The sequence below is a fragment of the Amborella trichopoda genome, chromosome 6 (genome assembly GCF_054954075.1).
Source record: "Amborella trichopoda isolate Santa Cruz 75 chromosome 6, AtrichopodaSantaCruz75HAP2 v2.0, whole genome shotgun sequence".
Classification (NCBI taxonomy): domain Eukaryota; kingdom Viridiplantae; phylum Streptophyta; class Magnoliopsida; order Amborellales; family Amborellaceae; genus Amborella; species Amborella trichopoda.
Window position 1 is genome coordinate 900,605 of NC_142341.1, and position 21,951 is coordinate 922,555.

General features: G+C 35.6%; 1 protein-coding gene across 1 annotated transcript; it reads right to left on the reverse strand.

The window, feature by feature from the left end:
• Nucleotides 1-607: 607 nt before the first annotated feature.
• Nucleotides 608-20,289, reverse strand: LOC18434608 (uncharacterized). Its single transcript, XM_088869919.1, has 5 exons — nt 20,189-20,289; nt 17,719-18,819; nt 15,370-15,775; nt 3,727-4,817; nt 608-1,460 (listed from the first exon to the last, which is right to left on the reverse strand). Exons 2-5 carry the CDS (start codon nt 18,625-18,627, stop codon nt 1,047-1,049), a joined length of 2,820 nt encoding a protein of 939 aa, XP_088726045.1. The 5' UTR covers nt 18,628-18,819; nt 20,189-20,289; the 3' UTR covers nt 608-1,046.
• Between the last annotated feature and the right edge of the window lie 1,662 nt (nt 20,290-21,951).

Genomic DNA, 21,951 nt, shown 5'->3' on the forward strand with positions numbered 1-21,951 from the left:
ATTGTTTTCCTAAATGATACTTACCCCTAAATGGTACCGGCTGAGCTTTTCATTGGTCCCTTTGTACATTATTCTCATGTGTTTGGGGATCGACAAATATCTATCCTTGATCGGATGGTTGGTAATGATCTAAAAATACGTCAAGTAAATGGAGGCTTTAGAGGAATAATTGGTGCTAATTGGACATTATTATCATCTCATTGTCAGCTGCCCAATCGACATCAAACCGCTATTATCTCATGACTTCAATGAGTACACATGAAGTTTGTTGGCAGGGGAAAGCATACAAAAATCCCATCTTGTCTGTTTGGTCCTGATTATCTTATAGGCAAATGTGTGGAGACCACCATACATATATTCATTGGACGATGATAATCGTAAGGACGAAGTTTCTCATGGTTCATAGGATTATGGCTCAGTTTTTGCCTTCATTTTTAAAACTTTAGGAGTTTCGTTTCTGCCATTTTTAGAACTTTAGGAGTTTCGTTTCTGCCAATTTGGATGCCTCTTTCTCCCATTCTGGACATGTTCCTACAGCTAATTACAGAAAAATACCATTAAGATAAAAGACCAACATGCTGAGCTATTTTACTGAAGAGCTTCTAAGTAAATAATTCAATCATCTTCCATTAATGTTCTATTTACACAATATTTTAGCAAACAACCTTTATTTTAGCCTCCCTTGGACAGGAAGATACTAAGAAAGAAAAATCACAAGCACCGTGAAAGAGAGGGAAAATATTTTGTAAGGCCTTGCTGAGAAAGCCGGCATGTGGCTGGAAGAACTGAAAATCTGCTAGTTCTATACTGCTTTTACAGTTCCATATCCCACAGTTGGGTGAAAATGAATTTTCAGACCACAGCATTGTTTTCTGGCCCCGAGAATGGTTTCTCTCGCGAGATATACAGCTGCAATCGTACCTAAACCTCACCATAAAAGAAGCAGGATGGACATGCCCAAGAAAACCATGCATTCGAAAGAAGATAAAAGGAGAGAGAGAGAGAGAGAAATCAAAAGGAGAGAGGGAGAGTACACTAGGATGAAATTAATGGGGATTATGGTAGCTGAGCCCTGAGTACACTGTCTGAGCCACCGTAAGCATGAGCAGGAACACGGCAGCCAGCAGCGAGAGGATCGCCCATGGGCTACTCAGGTAGCTCTGGTGGAACTCGGCGCAATACCTGTTGCTTCTTCTCTTACAATGATCACTCAGCTCCTTCTGCAACCTCGCAAAAGGGCCCCTTTGCTCCATGGTCACCTCCTTTGAGAGCTTGTTGAAGAGCAACGCTACCTCCTCATCACTCCCCATTCCATTCTCTATGATGCCTTTGGAGCGCAGAAGCTCGACGTCCTTTTTAGTATCTATGAGGTTGTCCATGAACCAAATGTACGATGAGACCTCGCACCCCGCCCCCACATGCAGGTGCTCGAACGCCATCAAATTCAAGAACATCGACTCCTGCTCGTAAAAACAAATATCAATCCCATCTCAAAGAAAAAAATCATGACATGAACACATTTTGTTATGTTTTTGGGGTAGTCGACAGATCAAGGCACGAAATTTGTCTAAAAAGCCAATTACAAGACAGACACTTCTATCCATTTGAACTCGACAAATGAAAGTTAAGCCTTATCCCTTGAGGGGATGTAATCTGTCTTCTGATCTTCCGCTAAATGGATGTCGGTGGTACCCGGATCTGGTTTCGCTCAATGTTCTAAAAAATGTCGAACCGGATCGAAATTACTCAATCCAACTTAGGAATCAGTATGATTCTTAGAATATATTGGGAAACACCCGCTATGAAGTAGCCAGTTCTTTGAAAAAAAACTAGTCTATTCTATCATAAACCAGCCTATCCAGCCCCATATTTTATTTTTATTCTTTTTTTATTTTGATTTTTATTCTTTTTTTTCTTCGCCGATTATCTCGGCCGTATCGCTGATTTGGATTTGATTATTTAAGAAGAAATGAATAACACATTGCTTACAAATATTTGTTATGCATAGTTCTTTAATCGTTATCCAGTTTATTTTTCTCTCCGAGACAATGCCTTTTTTTTTTTGACTTCTATTTAAATGGGATTTGTTTACAAAAAGACCGTTTATCTTTTGTATATGGAGGTTACAATCATTCTTGTCTCGTAAATTTCAAAATGGGTGGTTATAAGAGTGTCATTGAATAGACACAGTTCCAAAAACAAATTATCGGACTTCATGACTCACCTCAAACTATCCAATTTGTCATCTTATGAGTGGAAATGATTGTGACTTCCATGTATGAAAGATAAACTCTCTTTGTAGACAATCCCTATATAAATTAAGGGTGCTGTTTTTATAAGGTTACAACCTTCAACAATCCAATTAAGGCGCACCTCTAAATTTTATCATAACATGTAATTTTGGTGTAAAAAATTCTTAGGATTATCTTAAAATCTATTTTCATATCCAATTATAAAATTTTAAACTCGAAAAATGGTTAAAATCAAGTCGATCTATAAACAAATGAAAATTTTGAAAATGGATGGTCTAGATAATTTGTTGCAAGATGCACTTTTTTGGGACTTAATTTTTTTTTTTTTTTTTTTGATATTGATACATCTTGATGACAAGATCAATTAGAGGGTTTTTCAACATTAAAATAATATTTTTCGATAGATTTTTGAGGCGCATCTTTAATTCTACATGTTAAGGTTGCAACCTTATATAAACTTTTTCATGACAAAAAAAAACCACCCCCCAAAAAGAAAAAGGTTTATACAAGGTTGCAACCTTAAAAGGTAGAACTACGATGCACCACGAAAATCCATTGGAAAATGTTGCTTTAATGTTGAAAAACCCTGTGATTGATCATCTCGATATCGAGATGTATGACTATAAAAAATAAAAAGACTTTGAGTTTCAAAAATAGTGCATCTTACAACATATTATTTACACAGTCCATTTTCAAGATATTCATATGTTTATAGATCTACTTGATTTTAACTATTTTTTAAATTTAAAATTTTATAATTAAATATAAAAATAGATTTTGAAATTATCCTAAGAACATTTTACATCAAAATTTGCAACTTAGTTGAATTTAAGGTTGCAGCCTTATCAACCACACCTGTGGCTATTTTCTCAAGACAGGATGCCTTGTGTTTGAAATACAAAACACTGGCAGAATTTTATTCCTATATTTAGTTCATAGGATAAGGATGAAATATAGACACTCCCGTTAAGGAGCGTTATATTTCAACCATGCGTAAAAATACAGGTGTCAAAGTTCCTAAACGTGGAAGTGAAGGTGTTCAGATAATATTACAAGAAAGTGGTCTCTCTTTATGCCGCTTATCCGGGTGCAAATGGTTTGATGTTGGAGAGAGACTATTTTTATGCCATTTTGTATAGATACTTGCTTTTAGTTTAGTGTTGCATGACGACTTAACATGATTTAGGTCTGACCTTAATGGGTCACCCATAGGATTTAACCGTGTATATTTATCCCATAGGATTTAACCGTGTATATTTATCCCCAATTCCATATGAATGGGTTCAAGTTGGACCTTAAACAACTTGTTCAAGTCCAGATCCTTTAAGACCCGGACCCTATTCTACCAGCCCCTGACCCGTTTGGGTTAGGTTCCAGGGTCTAGGCTGTTGGATCTGGACTTGAACTCGATTAGGTTCCATTCCGGGTCCATAATAATTCGATCTAGGTTGGTCCCTCTGACGTTCGAATGTACCGTGGCATCGTCGATGATTATGTGCGGCAGGTGCAGCACCCTGTTGCTGAACTTAACATCCATCAACCCATCCGATTTGCTGGTCTTGAACCTCACCCTCGCGCCGTTCAGGGCTGTCGCCGACCTCCCTGTCTCATCCCCCTGCGCTCCGTCGACCGACATGTTTGCAGCTGACCTCTCGGTCTTGCTCTTCGTCGTCCCCCCCACCAAATGCCGCCTAAACACATCAAGCGCGTGCCATCCCAATCTATTGTCATCTCCCCCACCAAGACTTGTGCCCTTGGGGAGAAAGAACTCGAGCACAAGCTTGTGCACGGCCGCACTACTGGCATCACCGAACGGGTCCATGAGCCGCTGCAACACCTGTAAAGGTATCTGGTTCTCGAGCATCAACATGTCCCTGCGTACAAATGGAAGCACATGTGTCGCACGGTGGGGACCGAACACCGGGTCGTTACTCATGTAGCCAGCATAGTCCCCCTTGATTGTAGTTTGATGGAGCTCGAGCAAGAAGCAGCCATCCAGAAGCATCATGCGAAGGAAGTCGGAGCTAATAGGTGGGGGCATGTCGCCCGGCCACCGGTAGCACGCCTTGAGGTACTGTTCCACGGTTTTCAGAGCATTGAGGCAGTCCTGGATTTGATGCTTCGAGCGGTTTAGGAAGTGGAGGACGGCGCGTTGCTTGTGTGACTCCATTGGTTGGAGGTGGGGTTGGGCACGGTGGAAGGGGCCGAGGGCGACGAGCTGGGGGGTGTAGGCTTGCTTGTTGAGCTCGGCTAGGTAGGCCGGGACTTTGTATATGCAATGCTTCTCCCAGAGCTCAGACTTGGAGCTGCAGTCGAGGTCAAGTGTTTTCAGGCTGTTCTCTATGTCCACCACCCATTGATCTTCCTGTCTTTCCATACTGTGTTTTTGCTGGAGAGAGAGAGAGAGAGAGTTTTGCTTTGTTGGGTTGGCTTCTATGGAGGAGCACAGAGGTGGTTTATATCTACTGGGTTGATTCTCTCTATCCCTTGAGTAACGGGGCTTAAGGCGTTTGGGAAAGGGAAACGAAATCCTTGTGTGTTTGAGAAGACGCACCTTTAATTTGCCTAAAGCAAAAGGAGGTCCCAATCAAACGTGACTCATGTGTATTTTTTGGTGAAAAAATTGAGACAATACAAATTTGGTTTTGCATGAAATTATTGACTTGGTGATACATGAAATTTGTTGTTACATGGAGTTTATAATTTCATAATTAAAAGCAAAAGTTTTTGATGAAATATTTTAAAAATATTAATAAGGTAAAGTTGGTAGGAGGAATATATATTAGATAAATAAAGTTTGAGGTTGGGCCCCATTTGGCACAAGAATGATGGGAACAATACGAAGAATGGCCTCTCATTGCAACAAAAAAAAAAGAAAGGAAGAAGATTGTATGGTTCCGCAGGAGCAAATTGTAGACTTGCTCTCATAGGCAAAAACTTGGCTTAAGCATTTTGTGGACTCCATTTTATAGGGATCTAATCCACTCAAACTTGGTGACCAACCTAAATCTTCCTTAGAAAATTCACTTCGTAGGATTGAACACATGCAATTTATTTTCCCTTTTATTTTCTAGATAGTTAGATTTAAGTGTTTAGGAATACAAAAGTCTTTTTTTTTTTTTTAAAAAAAAAGAATACAATAAGATCATTTGCTTTTAGTACAAGGCGGTCACAATTAATCTCAACCATAAGATGTGAAATTGAGTGGCTTGACCAAGCTCAAGTTCAAAAGAAATTCTCTCGATATTTGTGGCATACCTAAACTATCAAATTTCACATCAGATGGTCATAACTAATTGTGACCTCCTTGTACCAATGATAAATGGTCTCATTATATACAATCTCTTTTCAATAGTACTTGAAGGATTCTAAGATTAGTCTTAAATTTAAAAAATTCAAATAGATCGTCTTAAGTTGGTATTTGCCCAAGGGAGCACGTACACAACTTGCTCCCCCATAAGCATAATAGTATACAACCTCAAAAAAGAGAAGGCATATAGTAGTATAACTCTGACTAGGGTGAAGGTATCATTCAAAGTTTTCCCTTCTACTTTGCTAAAGGAAAGAATCAGCACATTGCATTGCAATGTCCCAGCCTAGTCGGAGAAAAAGGCAAATAATATTGTTCCTCAATAAAGGTCATTATTTGTTAGCGAAATGATTTTGTCTTGCAGGAGCATACTATCCATTTATTCCCTTGGGTAAAACCCAATTCAGAAGTACTTCAGAACTTCAAACTTTGCAAATGTAATCTCTTCAACTCATAGACTGATCTCAATAATAATAATAAAAAAAAGTTCCAAATCACAATGTCTGTAGGCTTGGAAAAAGAAGAAGTATGAAGATTGAATGTTTTGGAGGGCGAGATCCAAATATTAGAGAACTCAAAATTATCTTTTTGAAAATATTCATTAAGTGGTTCCCAAACTTAGAACATCTTTGTTGGAGGACCTTGGATTTCCTTCAGAATATATATGTAACATTATAAAAAATGTGAGTAACAGTGTTTTTTTTTTTTGGAAAAAGCATATAAAAAGACCATTTATCTTTTGTACAAGACGTTTACAATCACTTTTGCCGTTAAATTTTAAAATGGGTGGTTGTAACAGTGCCATTGGATAGATACAAAGTTCTATTTTCTTTTTCTTTTTTTTTTCTAGATTTCATGACTTATCCCAAACTATCCAATTTGACATCTAATGAATGTGAATAGTTGTGACCTCATTTAATTTTAGTTTTAATTTAATTTTTTGATTGATTTAATTTATTTTCAATTTTAGTTAATTTTTTTTCAGTTTTTGTTTTTCTAGTACATTTTTTAGAACGACTGGCAATTCTTCAAGAACCTAGATCTTTGCAGCTTTGGGGTCTTACTAACACAGATCCCCTTGATTTTCTACGGATCTTCAATTTGAAACAAGTTTAAAGCATACATTTGGGGAGGTTTTATCCGGGATCTCATCAGATCCGCACTGTAAGCAAGGAAATAATCCGGTCATGTGTAAAGAATTCAAAGAATCGATAATTAAAGTGTTTGAAATGATCTACATTGACTTCATGACTTATTTTCCTAGCATCGAAGTTAAACAAATAGATGTTGGAATTTTTGTGTCCCCAAAAGGCTTATGTAAACGAAATACTCAAGAAATTTAAAATAAAAAATTACAATCCGGTAAAAATAACAGTGCACTATGGTGTAAAATTAGGGAAAGAAAAAGATGGAGATGTTGATCTTACTCTCTTTAAAAAACTTTTGAGAAAACTTTTGAGAAGCCTCCAATACTTAACATGTACAAGACCAGATACTATCTATGGAGTTAGTTTGATTAGGCGGTGTACCAGACATTCCAAACACCTATCACTTAAAAGTGGCCAAAAGGATTCTACGGTGTATAACAAGGGCACATTTGATCGTGACTTGTTTTATTCATGTTCTATTAGTTTTGATGATCATGTAAGTTTTATTGATAGTAATTGGGCCTGGATGATAAAAAAAAGCACTTTTGGGTATATCTTTTATATGGGGAGTACCACATTCACTTTGTCATCAAAGAAACAATCGATTTTGACACTCTCAACTCGAGAGGCCTAACACGTAGCCACAACTTCAAGTACTTGTTAAACTTTGAGGGTATGGAACCTTCTTAAGGGCCTCTTAAACCTTCAAGAAACTCCTATCAAAATTCACATAGATAACAAGTTGACAATTGCATTAGCAAAGGCCCATTGTTTCATGAAAGAAATAAACATAATAAGATTTAGTTTTATTTCATTCGAAACCATGAAAATGAGAAGGCTGAACTTGTTTACACAAAGACACAAGATCAAATTGCCAATATTTTTACAAAACCCTTCGAATATAAAATATTTCATAATTGAGGTATGTATTGGAGGTGACCAAAATTGAAAACCAAGCTTAAGGGAGATATTAGAAATAAGCTTTATTTATTTTTATTAAGGGTATTTTTGAGAGTTAAATAATGTAAGGGCCATTTTGGAAAAGTTGGTGTTAAAGGTATTTTTTAAATAATGAACTAAAATTATTCTAGAGTTCAAATGAGAGACAAGTCCAGAAGCATACAATGCGTGGAAATTTGAATTTGAAACGTGTGAAGTCTAGAATTTTCTTATATTCTCTTATAAATTCGTTCAAGTGTGTATGGTATATGTCAAGAGTGAAAAAACTTCATTAAGAAGGTGTAAAAAAGGTCTAGACAGCTCCAAAATATTGAATTTGAAATGTGTTAGGCATTTTTATAAACTGTCAATGAAAATAAAATCCCCATTGACTTACCCTTATTTGTGGCTTCTATTCCCACTTGCAGCTTTAAAAACCACTAACTAATCAAGAATCAGGTAGGGGCCTATCATCCCCACTGAATTACTAAAATATATATATATTTTTTTTTTTGAGTTTTTAAACACGTAGATCTCACCCTTTAAAAATTGGATGGTCTCCATTCAATCTTGTAACGTTATTTAAGCCCATAGACAGCGCGATTTGTAATCATTGCTCCAAAATCCAAATAGCCCTGATGATGGGATCAATAACGCTTCATGCAATGGGCGCAATAACAGGTAGCAGAAGTGAAGACTCGAATTACTTGTAATAGCTGAGAACCGTATATTGTGTCTGGAGCAGCGTTAGTATCAGTAGCAATGCCGCTACCGGTAACGATATAAGCGTCCATGGATCACTAAGGTACGTGTGGATGAATTAAGCCCTCCACCTGTTACGACGCTTCTTGCTATGGCCAATGAGCCTCGTCCGCACCCCCATCAAGGGGATTCTCACAAAAGACAAGAAATATTTTGACAATCCACATAACCTGATGTCTTTCATAAGACAAGAATTCGATAACCTCCACCCTAATGAGGTTAGACTAAATTCTATTCTACAAGAATTATTATGGATTGGTTTTTTTTGTTTTTAAGTACTTATAGTTGTTTGCTGGCTGATTGTTGTATGTGATACTTTATATCATATGACAGGTAATTTGGAATCCGTATTTCAAGCCTAATGATGTTATTTTAGATGATATGAAGCAGACATTTCAATCTGCGATGTGCATAACTACATTGATATTTGATGATATTGCGGAACCATATATGTCGGACTATGTACATCGGCAGTTTAGAGCAAAACATGGCATACCAAGAAATCCTATCTATCTTGGTAAGAGGAGTAGTTGACAAGGTGGGAAGCTCAATTGGCGAAATGTTAATTCGAACCAACTTCATCTTTGGCTGACTCGACATGAGTGTATGATGTCGGGCATTGAAGTTGATGACATCAATGGGTTGCCCTCAGAGGTGTACAAGCCCATAAGTGGTGTACTGCATGAAAGTAGTCGTGCTGCAGAAGACATGACCCTGTCTACACAACCCATGGTTGAGAAAGCCAGTATCAGCCAAAAAGAAGGTGATTTTTATAGTTTACAGCGTTATGTACTGTTAGAACTATCGAGCAGTTAATGTAATGGACTTGGGGTCATGGACTCGTGTGACCTGGTCTTTCCTTGGGAGTCTTGTAGACAGCAGCTTAGTCCTGGAACCCGACGCATCAGGTGTCTGAGGCTCCTCCTTCTCCTCAAGTGAAGGTGTCCAAGGCATGCAGGCCCAGCCGTGGCATCTCTAATGTCGGAAGAGGCCTAGCACCAACTCGTTGACCTCAGTGAAATAGACATCCCCGAGCCGTGTTTGCAAAACCAGTAAAGGTATCTGGTTCTCGATCATCATCATGTCATTGTATAAGTCATGAGCATATATAGGGTCATTCTACTCATAGCCCGTGGTCTCACTAAATCTTTTAGCGAGATATAACTCTAGGAGGAAGCAGCCATCTCCAAGAATTCGGCTCTCAGGGGGGCCTCCGAGACATGAGACCGGTCGTAGCAGGCCCAGAGCTTATGCTCCTTATTTCGGAGTGCATCTTCGTAGTCAGAGCCATTGGGATAGTCTCATTTCCTGACTCGATGTTCTCCATATCTATCGTGTGGTGCTCCCTTCCTTGCTCTGGAGCCACTGGGACAGCCTCATTTCCTGACTCGATGATCGCCTCATGCTCCCTTCCCTTCCTCGCCTATTTATTTCCTGAGCCAATGCTCTTCGATCTCGGAGGGAGAGAGAGAGAGAGCTTCTTTTTGTTTCAAGAAAGTGTTGGGGCCTTCAAGTAGGGCTGTGGAGAAGTCCACCCCGAGAGGACACCAAAGAGCAAAAATAAACCAGCTATTAATGGCAGGCACTGTCATATATTAGGGCTGTGGAGAAGTCTACCCCGAGAGGACACCAAAGAGCAAAAATAAACCAGCTATTAATGGCAGGGACTGTCATATATTTCAAAGCTACGGTACAAGGTATACACTATTTTTAAGCTAGAAATTTCATAATTACAGATGAAAATAAATTTTCAATCCATCTTTTTTGGTGATGAAACGACATCTTTCAATGTAATTTGAAGGCCCGCCTTACTTAAACAACAGGCCAGCCCAATTCCTAGAAAAAATATTATTATATATTATATCTTGCAAGATTAAAATATAATACATTGCATGTGGCATTAAAAGCCAAGTCATTTTGAAATACACCATCTCACCGAGCAAATGCTCCCAAGTTTTTATTTAGTGGCCACTGTCATTTTGAAATGGACCCGTTCACACTGATGACTGTAATTTATACTGTTTCTTTTTTAACCAAACACAAGAAAATATCAAGTAGACATGTCCAATGCATAAATGAATAGCACCTACTTCAAATACTCTCTTAAATCTTTGGGTCGCTTCACCAGCCTATTGTTTTTCTAATAGGAAAAAATACAAGTTAAAATATAAGGGTCTGTTTGAATGTAGTCAATGATAATATACTATTAACATTATACCTTGCAAGTGGCATTTTAAAAAGCTCAGTCATTTTGAAATACACCATCTTACTGAGCATATGCTCCCAAGTTTGAAATGGACCGGTTCACATGGATGCCTGTAATGGTTACTGTTTCTTTTTTAAACCAAGAACAAAAAAAATCATAAAGTGGAGGTGTGCAACACATAAAATAATAGCACCTACTCTTAATCTTTGAGTCGGTTCACCAGCCTAGTGTTTTTGTAATAGGAAAAAATACAAGTTAAAATATAAAGTTCTATTTGGATGTAGTCAATGTCAATGGTAATTTATTATTTTAATAAAAATAATCATGGATAATGAATTACCTGTTGTTTGACAACTTCTATCGGATCGGTAGATGTTGACTTATCCTTTAGCTAATTAGCGTGAATAGAGTACAAATTAGAGCCTACCTTCAAATAGTATCGAGAAATGTGGTTTGAATGCCGGAAATCTTTGTAATAGCTTTAAAATATATTTTCATATTTATTTGTAAAATTTAAAGCTTCAAAGATACTGTAGATCGGCAGATCCATGAAAACTTGAAAATGACGGTCCAAAAGTTCGTTACAAAATTAACTATTTCTAAAATTTGAAATCCATTTTTTTCTCATGTTCATGCATTTTGTTGTCACGATGATAAATTTGAAGATATTTAGACATCAAAACAAACTCTTCTAATTTTTTTTTTGAGATAGGCTCATGTTTGATTGTTTAGAGCCTCGGCTCTATATAAACTTTTCTCTTCATGTAAAGGATATTTGCGGGCAGTTGGCACAGTAACTCCCCAACACCACACGCATGTTTTTGGCCAAACTAGCAAAAAATGGCTGGAAATTGCTAAAATAAGTAAAACAACATGATATATAATATAAAATATATACCAAATAACAAAGAAGATAGTTTATCTAAAATATTTTAATATCGATTATATATATATATATATATAGAAAAAGTTCTTTTACGCCATTACTGCTACAATAAATGTTCAATGGTTTAGATCAAATATGGGTCGATCTAACGGTCACGGTTGTCCAAGAGTATTTGAATTTTAATTTTTTTTATACAAATATGAATGATCTGAAATTTGAAGTGTGTGTACATCTTAGTGAGTCGCACCTAATAAAAATATAAAAACAATAATTCGTAAAAATAAAATTGATCAAAATACCCCTGAAATGTTTTGAGGGTATTTTAGTCAATTTATTTCATGTAAAATATTTTTTTGATATTTTTCATAGATTCACCTATTTTTTATGAACACACGGTCCAAATTTCTGATCATTCTGATTTGTAAAAAAATAATGAAAAATTAAACATTACCAAATATCCGTAATCATCAGATCAGTCCAGATTTGATCTAGGCAATTCGATGTTTACTGTAGCGGTACACGAATCGGCATATCGTAGCATCTTCCTATCATGGTATATAATTTTGATGTAAAATGTTATTAAGATTATCTCAAAATCTATTTTTATATAATTTTAAATTTCAAAAATAGTTAAAATCAAGTAGATCTATAAACATATGGAAATCTTGAAAATGGACAGTGTAGATAATATGCTGTAAAATGCACTATTTTTAAGACTTAAAATCTGTATATTTTTCATAGTCATACATCTCAATGTTGAGATGATTAATCAAATTTTCAATATTAAAACCATCTTTTTCGATGGATTTTTTAGGGCATCCGTAGTTCTACATTATAAGGTAGCATCCTTAAGTGTATATAAGAAATGAAAGTCAATAGTAAAAGGTGTATGCTTATTTTGGAAACCCTTAAGAAAGACGAACAAAAAGGAATACAGGATTCTTAACTCAAATAACAAGACTCTCAAACATTTTAGTTCTTCATCATAGTATTCCCATAAATTGTGCAAGCTAGGTTTTTCTACGTTAACACTGCAATGCATGCTCACGTGGAAGCATATATTGTGCATTTGTTCCCTTAGGCCAAAGAGGTACTTAGAAGGAATTTTAAAAATTGAGATCCACCTGAGAATAACCGAATGATTATTATGATAATGAAAAATGGATTTGAAGTTTTTAAATACTTAGATCTAACTGTCCAAAAATTTGGAGGCCCATTTCCTATACCTTTACATTAATATTTTACTCATTTACTATGTCTGATTATTTTTGTACTTTTTATATTTTATATATATATATATATATATATATATATATATATATATATATATATATATATATATATATATATATATATATTTGTTTTGGACTGCCCAAAATGATATAGGTAAAAATAGTGAGAAGATATATGGTGGCTTATAGTGTTACTGATGATATGGCCATCGATAGAGTAGAATGATAAGACAATATTTACGTAAATAACCCCCAATAGTAGGATAGTGCTTGGATGACGACGATTTTTATTTTTCTGAGATTGACTATTATGATCAAGAGATTACAACCCCAAAATACCTTTAGATTGCGCTTTGCTCAAGGCAGCAAATGGATAGTATTCTCTCGAAGAGCAATAAACCATTTCAGTTTCTATACCATACATTGTACATTTTCATGCCCAAGTGTAATGCCTATCTATACCTGTCATTGTCACTTTTCTTAATATCCCCCTTTCAGTAATTTTTGATCGTTTGTTTTACCTTGTACATGATAACAACGTTTACAATTGATAGAAAATGGTCAATCTATGGCCATTAGATGTCAAATCGGGTCGGTTGTATTGTTGACAATTCGAAGATAATTTTCCTCAGTTTGAATGTTGCATGTCGACAATTCGAAGAAAATTTTACTTATTCTTTTCCGGAAAATTGAAATCCCAGCCATGCAAATTTAAATCGAACAACATGAGGTGTTTGTGACCTTTATATATTGGAAGTAATTTATGGAATATACTGTACTTAGTTTTGTGGGTTCTAGGAATATAAACATTAAGGGAGTAAATTTATCACTTTCGATTGTGTAGGAGACCCACAAAGGTTCAAGATAGCCTTCAAAAAACTCACCTTCAACCGAAACAGATATCGTAACTTCAAATGAATCCCTTTGAAGGGGAGTGATCTTTGGAATACAGTTGAGTCCTTTAAGGGCCCCTCACCCAATCAAGATTCATTTGGGGGAGAAACTATTGTTGCAATAATGTATCTTGAGACCATGAAATACTTAACACTAAACAGAAATAGTGATTCCTACATACCAAAAAATAGAGAGAGTTGAAGTTCGATGATGGATAGAGCAATAAAATTTTGATGATCATAATAATAGTTAATAATAGTATTAGAGAGATGACATGAGAAATACATCATATATATATATATATATATATATATATATATATATATATATATATATATATATATATATATATATATATATATATAATTTAGGGATGAGGGATTCCCATTGCACAAGAATGATGAAGCCAGTGTGAACACAAAGTGACTAAAAAAAGGATTATCTCCTTTCGTGGCATCAATTTGTACACTCTCTCTCTCTGGCAAAACTTTGGAGTACTTTGGGAACCCAAATCTTGGGATGTAATGAAATATAAGTTGAATGAGCATCATGCAATTGCCTGAAAAAAAGAAAAGAAAAAAAGAATATCAAACTCAAGATTGAACACAGATGGTTTGGTTTTTGGGTTTTTAGATCTTGGTGTTGAGACGGTACAATTACTACTGTTGCTGCTGCGGTAATAATAATAATAATAATAATAGTAATAATAAGAAAAATCTTTCTTCACGATTGTCTATAAAGAAGCTATTTATTTTTGGTATATAGATGTCACAATCATTCTCACTCATTAGATGTCAAATTGTATGATATAAGATGAGTCACGAACTCCGATAATTTTTATTTTACGGAACTTTATGTCTATTCAACAACACTCTTACAACCACCAATTTTGAAATTTAAGGGACAAGATTGATTGTGGACTCTATATACAAAAGGTAAATAGTCTATTTGTAGACAATCCCTTATTTATTTTTATTAAGACCAAAACAAATTGTCCCACTGGAAAGAACATTTGTCGTTTGGATTCTCTACCATGTTCTTGCTTCCATGCTTTTAAAACTGCATCTGTTCCATCTTCCATGTATCCGAAGGATGCTTTTTTATGATTACTGATTTTTAATAATACGTCTATCTTTCTACCGCTGAGGCTTTTGGATGTTTCTCCTGTTGAAGTTTTTTCATGACCATAAAGAGGAAGGGACGATTTATGAATATAGATATCTTCACTTAAAAGTTACAACTTACTTGAAAAGATATCTTTTTCTATCTATAAATTTGAGAACCATCTAAAAATCACCGATTGTTTTCAAAAGAAAAAAAATTATTTTGACTTTTCTAATGCTTAGATTTTTGTCTTCAAGATTTAGATGGTCTCTATTCAATCTTGAGACATTATTACTTTCAAGCCCATAGACAGTATAATATGTAATTTTTTTTAAAAAAATTTAAAGTCATCCTACCCTTTGAAAAGGTCACATCCACATTTTTTATTTCCTAAAACCACTTCTCTAATTGATTTTAGTTGAGGGAATAAATGGAAAGTATGCTCATGTGGGAGTACGAAATCTTCGCGAAATCTTCGGGTTAAAATGAATTTGTACCAATCCAGTCAGTGCTTCTTTATTAAGCGATGATCTTCAAGATTAATTGCAAAGAATCATTGCTCCAAAATCAATTGATAATGAGACCAAAATACACTTTCATGGGCGCAATGGAAGTGAAAGATTCATGTGTCGAATTACTTGTAATAGCCGAGAACCGTATAATGTGTCTGAAGCAGCGTTAGTATCAGTAGCAATGCTGCTGCCAGCAATGATATAAGCGTCCACGGATCACTAAGGTAGGTGTGGATGAAGTAAGCCCTCCACCTGTTACGACGTTTTTTGCAATAGCGCATGAGCCTCGTCCGCACCCCCATCAAGTGGGGATTCTCAAAAAAGACCATCCCCTTTGTGATCCTGTTGAAGATATCGGCCACATCTTCGTTACTTCCCATCGCATTCTCCACGATGCCTGAAGAAACTAGCAGTTCAACATCATTAGCAGTGTCTATTACATCATCCAACAAGCTTACGTATGAGCTGACCCAATTTGAATTCCTGACGCGTAACTGCTCAAATGCCATCATATTTAGGAGAAAGGTTTCCTGTAACATAAACAACAAAACACTTGAAATAAAATCAAATGCCATCATATTTAGGAGAAAGGTTTCTATAACATAAACTACAAACCAGTTAAAACAAAAATAAAAAAAAAAAAAAACGAAACTCTTTTTTTTTCCTTCTTTTCACAATTCTTAAAATACGTGTATGTATGTTCTTGTAACATTTTTTTTTTTTTTTTGAATTATCAAAGTGATACTCTGCATCATAGCCACAAAGGGCTCGATCTAAGGAAACGATTACAAGAACCATCTTAGGTGGAATACTCTTAGGGGTCAAGGTTCAAAAATGGTTTCATAAACTTTAGTGTGGGGAGGGTCAAGGTTCAAAAATGTTTTCATAAACTTTAGTGTGGGCAACAATTCCATGCCCAAGAGAACTTCAATTTACCAAGTTTAAAGGGAGAATATTTTATCCATCGAAAGGTAGACTGCTACGGTATTTACCTTCCCCTTTTTTTTGAGGGTATTTAGTTTAGCAAAGATTTGGCACACCAAAGATATTTGGGACAAAGGAGACGTGTGAAAATAAATTGTTTCAGGATATAGAAAATGATATAAATATGGATAATTCATTTTAAGAAAGAATGAATGACACCAAATCTAAGGGGCCTTGTTTGACAAAATTCTTTTTTGCCCTTGAATGATTTCCACCACCTTTTTTTATTGTTTTATTTATTTATTTATTTATTATTTTTTAAAAAATTTCTTTCAACCACTTTTTGGGGCTATTTTGGGGGTGGTGCATGACTTGTCCGAGTAACTAGGACTCGGCCAAGGGCCTCCATAGGCCAAAACATATCCAACTAAGATACCAAAATGAGTGGAGGGTGGACACTGTAGCAAATCCAGCCTTAAGGGACGCAGTGTTTTCCCTAGTCTAGAAGTGAGTTCTAGAAACACTCATATAAGTTTTTTTTTTTTAGAGTTCTAGTTGGAATTTAGTCCTACAAATCAAACCCAACTCTTGGAGGCACACCACAGTGCTTGCCGCATTGGATACATGCAATATGTGTCAAATTAATCATAGAACATTGCATTAAAAAAACTAAAATAAAATACTTTGATGCACTCAAGTTTTTCATATCTGTAATGTTTTCAACACATCCAAAACATGTGCTGAATCGGAAATAAGAAATAGCAAATAAATAAAACAGATACTTAAATATCGGAAATAAGAAAATCTGAATTTTCTTTCAATTGCATATTTTCGGTCTTTTATAGATACAAAACACTAAAAATTTGATAGAACCACGGTTTTCAATTTTAATCTTACCTTGTGATCCGCTGTGGGCTTGGTTGAAAGTAGTAGGGTTTAAAGCACAGGAATTAGGCTTAGACTAGGCAGCAGTGGTTATTTCCCTAGCCTTGGACTATTCAAACCAGGCTATATTACAAAAAAAATTCGAATGAAAAAATAGAGAAACTGAAAATCAAGCAATTCCATGGATTTCTAAACCAAAACCATTCACCTTTTGATTCCGATCTAATTCGGCTGATTTTGAACTAGATCTGTAATGTTTGAATCACTGTGATATTGTGTTGACAGTTGCTACACTACATTCATTATGGGGGGCGAAGATATTTCATTTTTTTATATGAATGTTCATGTACGTCCCTCCCACCGCAATAGATAAACCAACGGGCGATCAAGATCACATTATTGACTGAACCTGTTAGAGACCTAGTCAAGTCAAAATTTGTATGATTGTTATTCGAAAAATTAAATGCTTGATTTCAAAAGATAATAAATTTTAGATAATAATTTAAAAATATAAAAAAAAAAAGTTGCCAAATTTTGGATGGACAATTTAATCAATAGGACTTACCAAACATGTCAAATATTAGTTTTATTTGATTTTTGACTAAATCCAATTTTTGCTCTAAAAATCAAACCAGCAACCAGTCATGAGAACTATGATACGTACCGTAGATCCATGAATGGCTATCCATGGTAGCCGTAGTACTCCGTGCTCGAAGGTGATGTTCATGAGTCCACTCTTGCTGCTAATTTCGAACCTCACCCCAGCTTCATGCAACTCCGTGGCTGAGGGCAACTTCTTGAAATATGGCTCCGGATCGCTCAACTCCTCGACGTCAGGAACGTCACCACACAGATTGTGCATCATGTAAACTTGTAGCGTATGCAACCCCATCTTGCCCTTTAAAACCTCCCCTTCGATCTCCTCCCCTAATAGCTCAAGCATTAGCTCATTCACCCGGGTGCAGATCCTTGTTCCGAGTGGGTCTAATAGAGTGTTCAAGACCATCAAAGGGATCTGATTCTCCAGAATCAAAAGGTCATGATAACTGTTGTGGTGCGCAAAGAACAATGACGATTTTGACCCGAACACCGGATCCTCGGCTGCATAGCCTGTCTCGCCGTCTGTTTGGCTGACACGATGGAGTTCAAGCAAGAAACAGCCGTCGAGCAGCATCATGTCAAGCAACTCGGGGCTGTTGGGAGGGGCCAGGTCGTTTGGCCACTCGTAGCAGCCCCGGATCGCCTGCTCCTTGGCTTGGAGCGCACTCAGATAGACTTGAAGAGGGTGCTCCGAGCGGTCGAGGAAGTGGAGGAGCGCACGGCGCTTGTGTTGCTCCATGGGTTGGAGGTGCGGGGAGCCATGGTGGAAGGGCCCCAATGATACAACCCTGGGAATGAATGCTTCTTTGTGGAGCTCTTTCAGGAAGCCTGGCACTTTGTAAATGCAGCGTCGTTTCCATTCCTCAGCCTCCTTCTCTCTGTTTATAGAGAGCTTCCCATTCATCAAATCCAACATCCAGTGCGTCTGTGATTGCTCCCTTCCTGTTCCCCCCATATTTGTTTCTTGTGTCATGAGCCTTCAGAGCTTGAGGGGCTCTACTTTTATACACAGTCGTCTTTAGAGCTTTCGTTATACACAACTTTGACAAGCTGGTCCTGAGACCACACAACGAATTATTATAAAATAATCTTGTCAGGACCAAACTGGACCAATCAGTGAGGGCAGCGGCCTGGTTGGACCGGCTGAATGGACTATGTCTCGGGCCTGTCTCGGAAATTAAATAATTAATAAAATAGTCATATAAAAAATTTGAGAAAGCATAGAAAAAGAAAAGAAATAAAAAGAGACAATTGTAAAAAAAATAAAAAAACCGAAGACTACATTAACTATGCAACTTACCTCGACTTAACTTTTTTTCTAACGTTTTTCTCCAAAACAAACTTTCTAGGCAAAGAGAAAAAGTTCATTTTTTAAACGGAAATGCCTTCATTGTACACAAAAATCAATTTGGCCATATTTGACGATGACTTTCAGACCGCACTAGCACATTGCCGAAGCGTAATATCGTACTGTCGAACCGAAACTGAGTACTGTCGGACCACCCTTTGCAACTGCCAGCCTAGTGACTCAGAAGTTCTTTGGCTGAACAGAGCCCTTTGCAACTGCAGGAGCACTGTGTCTTCCGAACATTTACTTTCAGACCGCATTTACACACTGCCCTCATGACTCTAGAGTGTTCCACTGCCATACCGCACTTACACAGTGTCGGAGTGATGTGATTCCATAGTGTTCCAGACTGCACTTACACAGTACCGGAGCCTGTAACTCTAGAGTGTTCCACTAACGTACCGTACTTAACAGGCGCACTTGATCAACTGCCGGACCACTCACATAGTGTCGGAGCGGATAGAGGCCAGAGAGGTGTGGGTAAGCTAAAAGTAAGGGAGGCTATTTAATGTATTTTTTAATTTATTTTTTGGTTGGGGGTAGTTGTATAGCAAGTCTAGTTTGAGAAAAAAGTGAGAAAATAACTTTCGGTGGGGGTAAGTTGTATGACCAGTGTTGTCTTTTTTTTTTTGGATAGAAAAACAAGAAGAAATCTTACAAATTCAAAAAGTATTACAAATATTCGATTCCAAAGAAACCCCCTTTCTCAATTCTATTCAACAAACAATCAAACCCCCAAAATGTGCCTTCACAATACGCATTTGCCCTCTCGCTATAAAACACATATGATCATTTCTTATCTTTGTTTTATCTACTTTTTATGGTAGGAGTATTCAATTTCAAATAATTCCAGACATAAATAAGCAAAAGAAAGTTTAGAAATTTGACAAATGTAGTTTTTTTGCTTTTCTTTTCTTTTTTTTGCTTTTTTTAGGTTTTGTATATCGTTAATGAGTTAAACAGTTAAAAGCATTTTCTAAAGAAATAGGAAAATGAAGAAAGAAAAAATGATAAAAAGAGAGTACAAAACACAACAATAAAGTATATTATTGCCGGATTGTCGCCGGAAAGTAAAGCACAAATGTTTTTCCTAAACACAACAAAAGGAAAAACAAAAAAACCATTTTCTTCATTACTTTTGTATTTTCTAAAGTAAAAATTAAAGAAAAAACTGAAAAATACTCACCCGATGCGAGCCCTTGGCGGACGTCTTGCCTGCAACGTCACGAAAATCTTGCCGGAAAACTAGCCGTGAGCCCTTCAGTGAAGGCTAGAGAGAGAACCCTTTCTGCTCTCTTTTAATCTCTTTTTAATAACGAGGCCTAAGTGCAACATTCCTAGTTTACCCTTTACTAATTCAATAAGACAAAAAGGTCCCCCTACCACCCAATTATTGGAAACCTAAAAATATATTGTCCGTGTAATACATAATACATTACTCGTAAATGGATTATTACTGTTTGTGTAGTATTTAGATGCATTTTAAAAAATATAATGTTATTTTTTAGTTATATCTGGAAGAAATATAAAAAATGTATTATCAACGTTTTACTAGCACGTGCTTATAAACTATCATTTTTTTCTTTTTTGTCACAAAAATCCACTAAAATGCATAATTATCATTTCTTTTTTTTTGTTACAAAATTCTACTAAAATAATGAATTAGTACTATTATCACACCATTCCAAAAATATTTTTAATAATAACATTAGCACCATTTTAAAAAGATTTTCTAATAATAACTTATACTATTTTACAGTCATGACACTATTTTCTATTTATTTTAAGTGCCTTTAACACTTATATGCAATCACATGTTTTCTAACATGACATTGGTTTCAACATGATAAGTCATTGGAACAATATGATTGGAATAAGATAATTTTATTATGATAAGCCTTATTTTTATTTATTTTTTATAGAAATCTTTTAAATGTCTCTTTATATAATTTCAAATAAACAATAAATTTATGATACTAAATTCAAAATTTGTAGGGTACGAGTTAAAAAATAGGGTAAAGTTTGATTAGTAAACTAGAAGGTTTGATAATTGCAGTATAAAATTTTGAGATATTGGAAGAGTTCAATTGAGATTTTAGTTATCTTTTATAAGGATTATGTTGTGTGAAATTTTTTATTATGATTGTATCGTGTAATTTATCATTGATTATTGATTTTTATTTTTATCATTTTTATTTTTATATGACAATCCTTCAGATGAAGGGACAAGCTTCAAAAAAAAAGTGATCATATTACGTTGTGTAAAATCTTTTATTATGATTGTATTGGGTAATTTATCATTGATTACTAATTTTTATTTTCATTATTTTATATGATTGTATTGGGTAATTTATCATTGATTACTAATTTTTATTTTCATTATTTTTGTTTTTATATAAGAGCTTATGCTTTTAGATAGGGGATGCGTTTAAAAAGAAGAGATCACCTAGTTATTATGAAGAGAGAGAACTTAAAAGATTTTTTTAATCAAAGATAGGGTATAAAAAAATGTACGCGACCGATATCAAAAATTACCCGTCACTGTCGTAATAAATTTTTCACCTATAACTGTACATAATGGATTTCCTAATTTTTTTGGAATCTCTTTCAAATTTTTTACGATTAAGTGTACAAAAGAGTGAAAATGCCATATTAACCTTTTGTAACGTAATAGATTTCCGCCCTGAGTAAATAACAAAACGAAAACGTAAACGGCAGAAAACCTCCAAGGAGTGTTTTATAAAAAAGTGAAATTATTTTATGGTCGCGCATGAACAGTCTTTCCGTTTGCTCATTCAGCTGAAAGTCAAGCAAAGAGGACGTCATATTTTTTGGGATTTAACCTCACCAATCTCCACAAAATATACAAATCATACGACTTCAAAATAATAAAAATAAAAAATAAAAAAAAAGAAGAAGAAGAAAGACAAGATCTGAGAATCAACAAAC

Coding starts and splice junctions, on each gene's coding strand:
- LOC18434608 (XM_088869919.1), bottom strand. CDS start 18,627: ATGACACAAGAAACAAATATGGGGGGAACAGGAAGGGAGCAATCACAG. Junction 15,776..17,718: donor TAGCCATTCATGGATCTACG/GTACGTATCATA, acceptor TTTATGTTACAG/GAAACCTTTCTCCTAAATAT. Junction 1,461..3,726: donor TAATCATCGACGATGCCACG/GTACATTCGAAC, acceptor TTTTACGAGCAG/GAGTCGATGTTCTTGAATTT.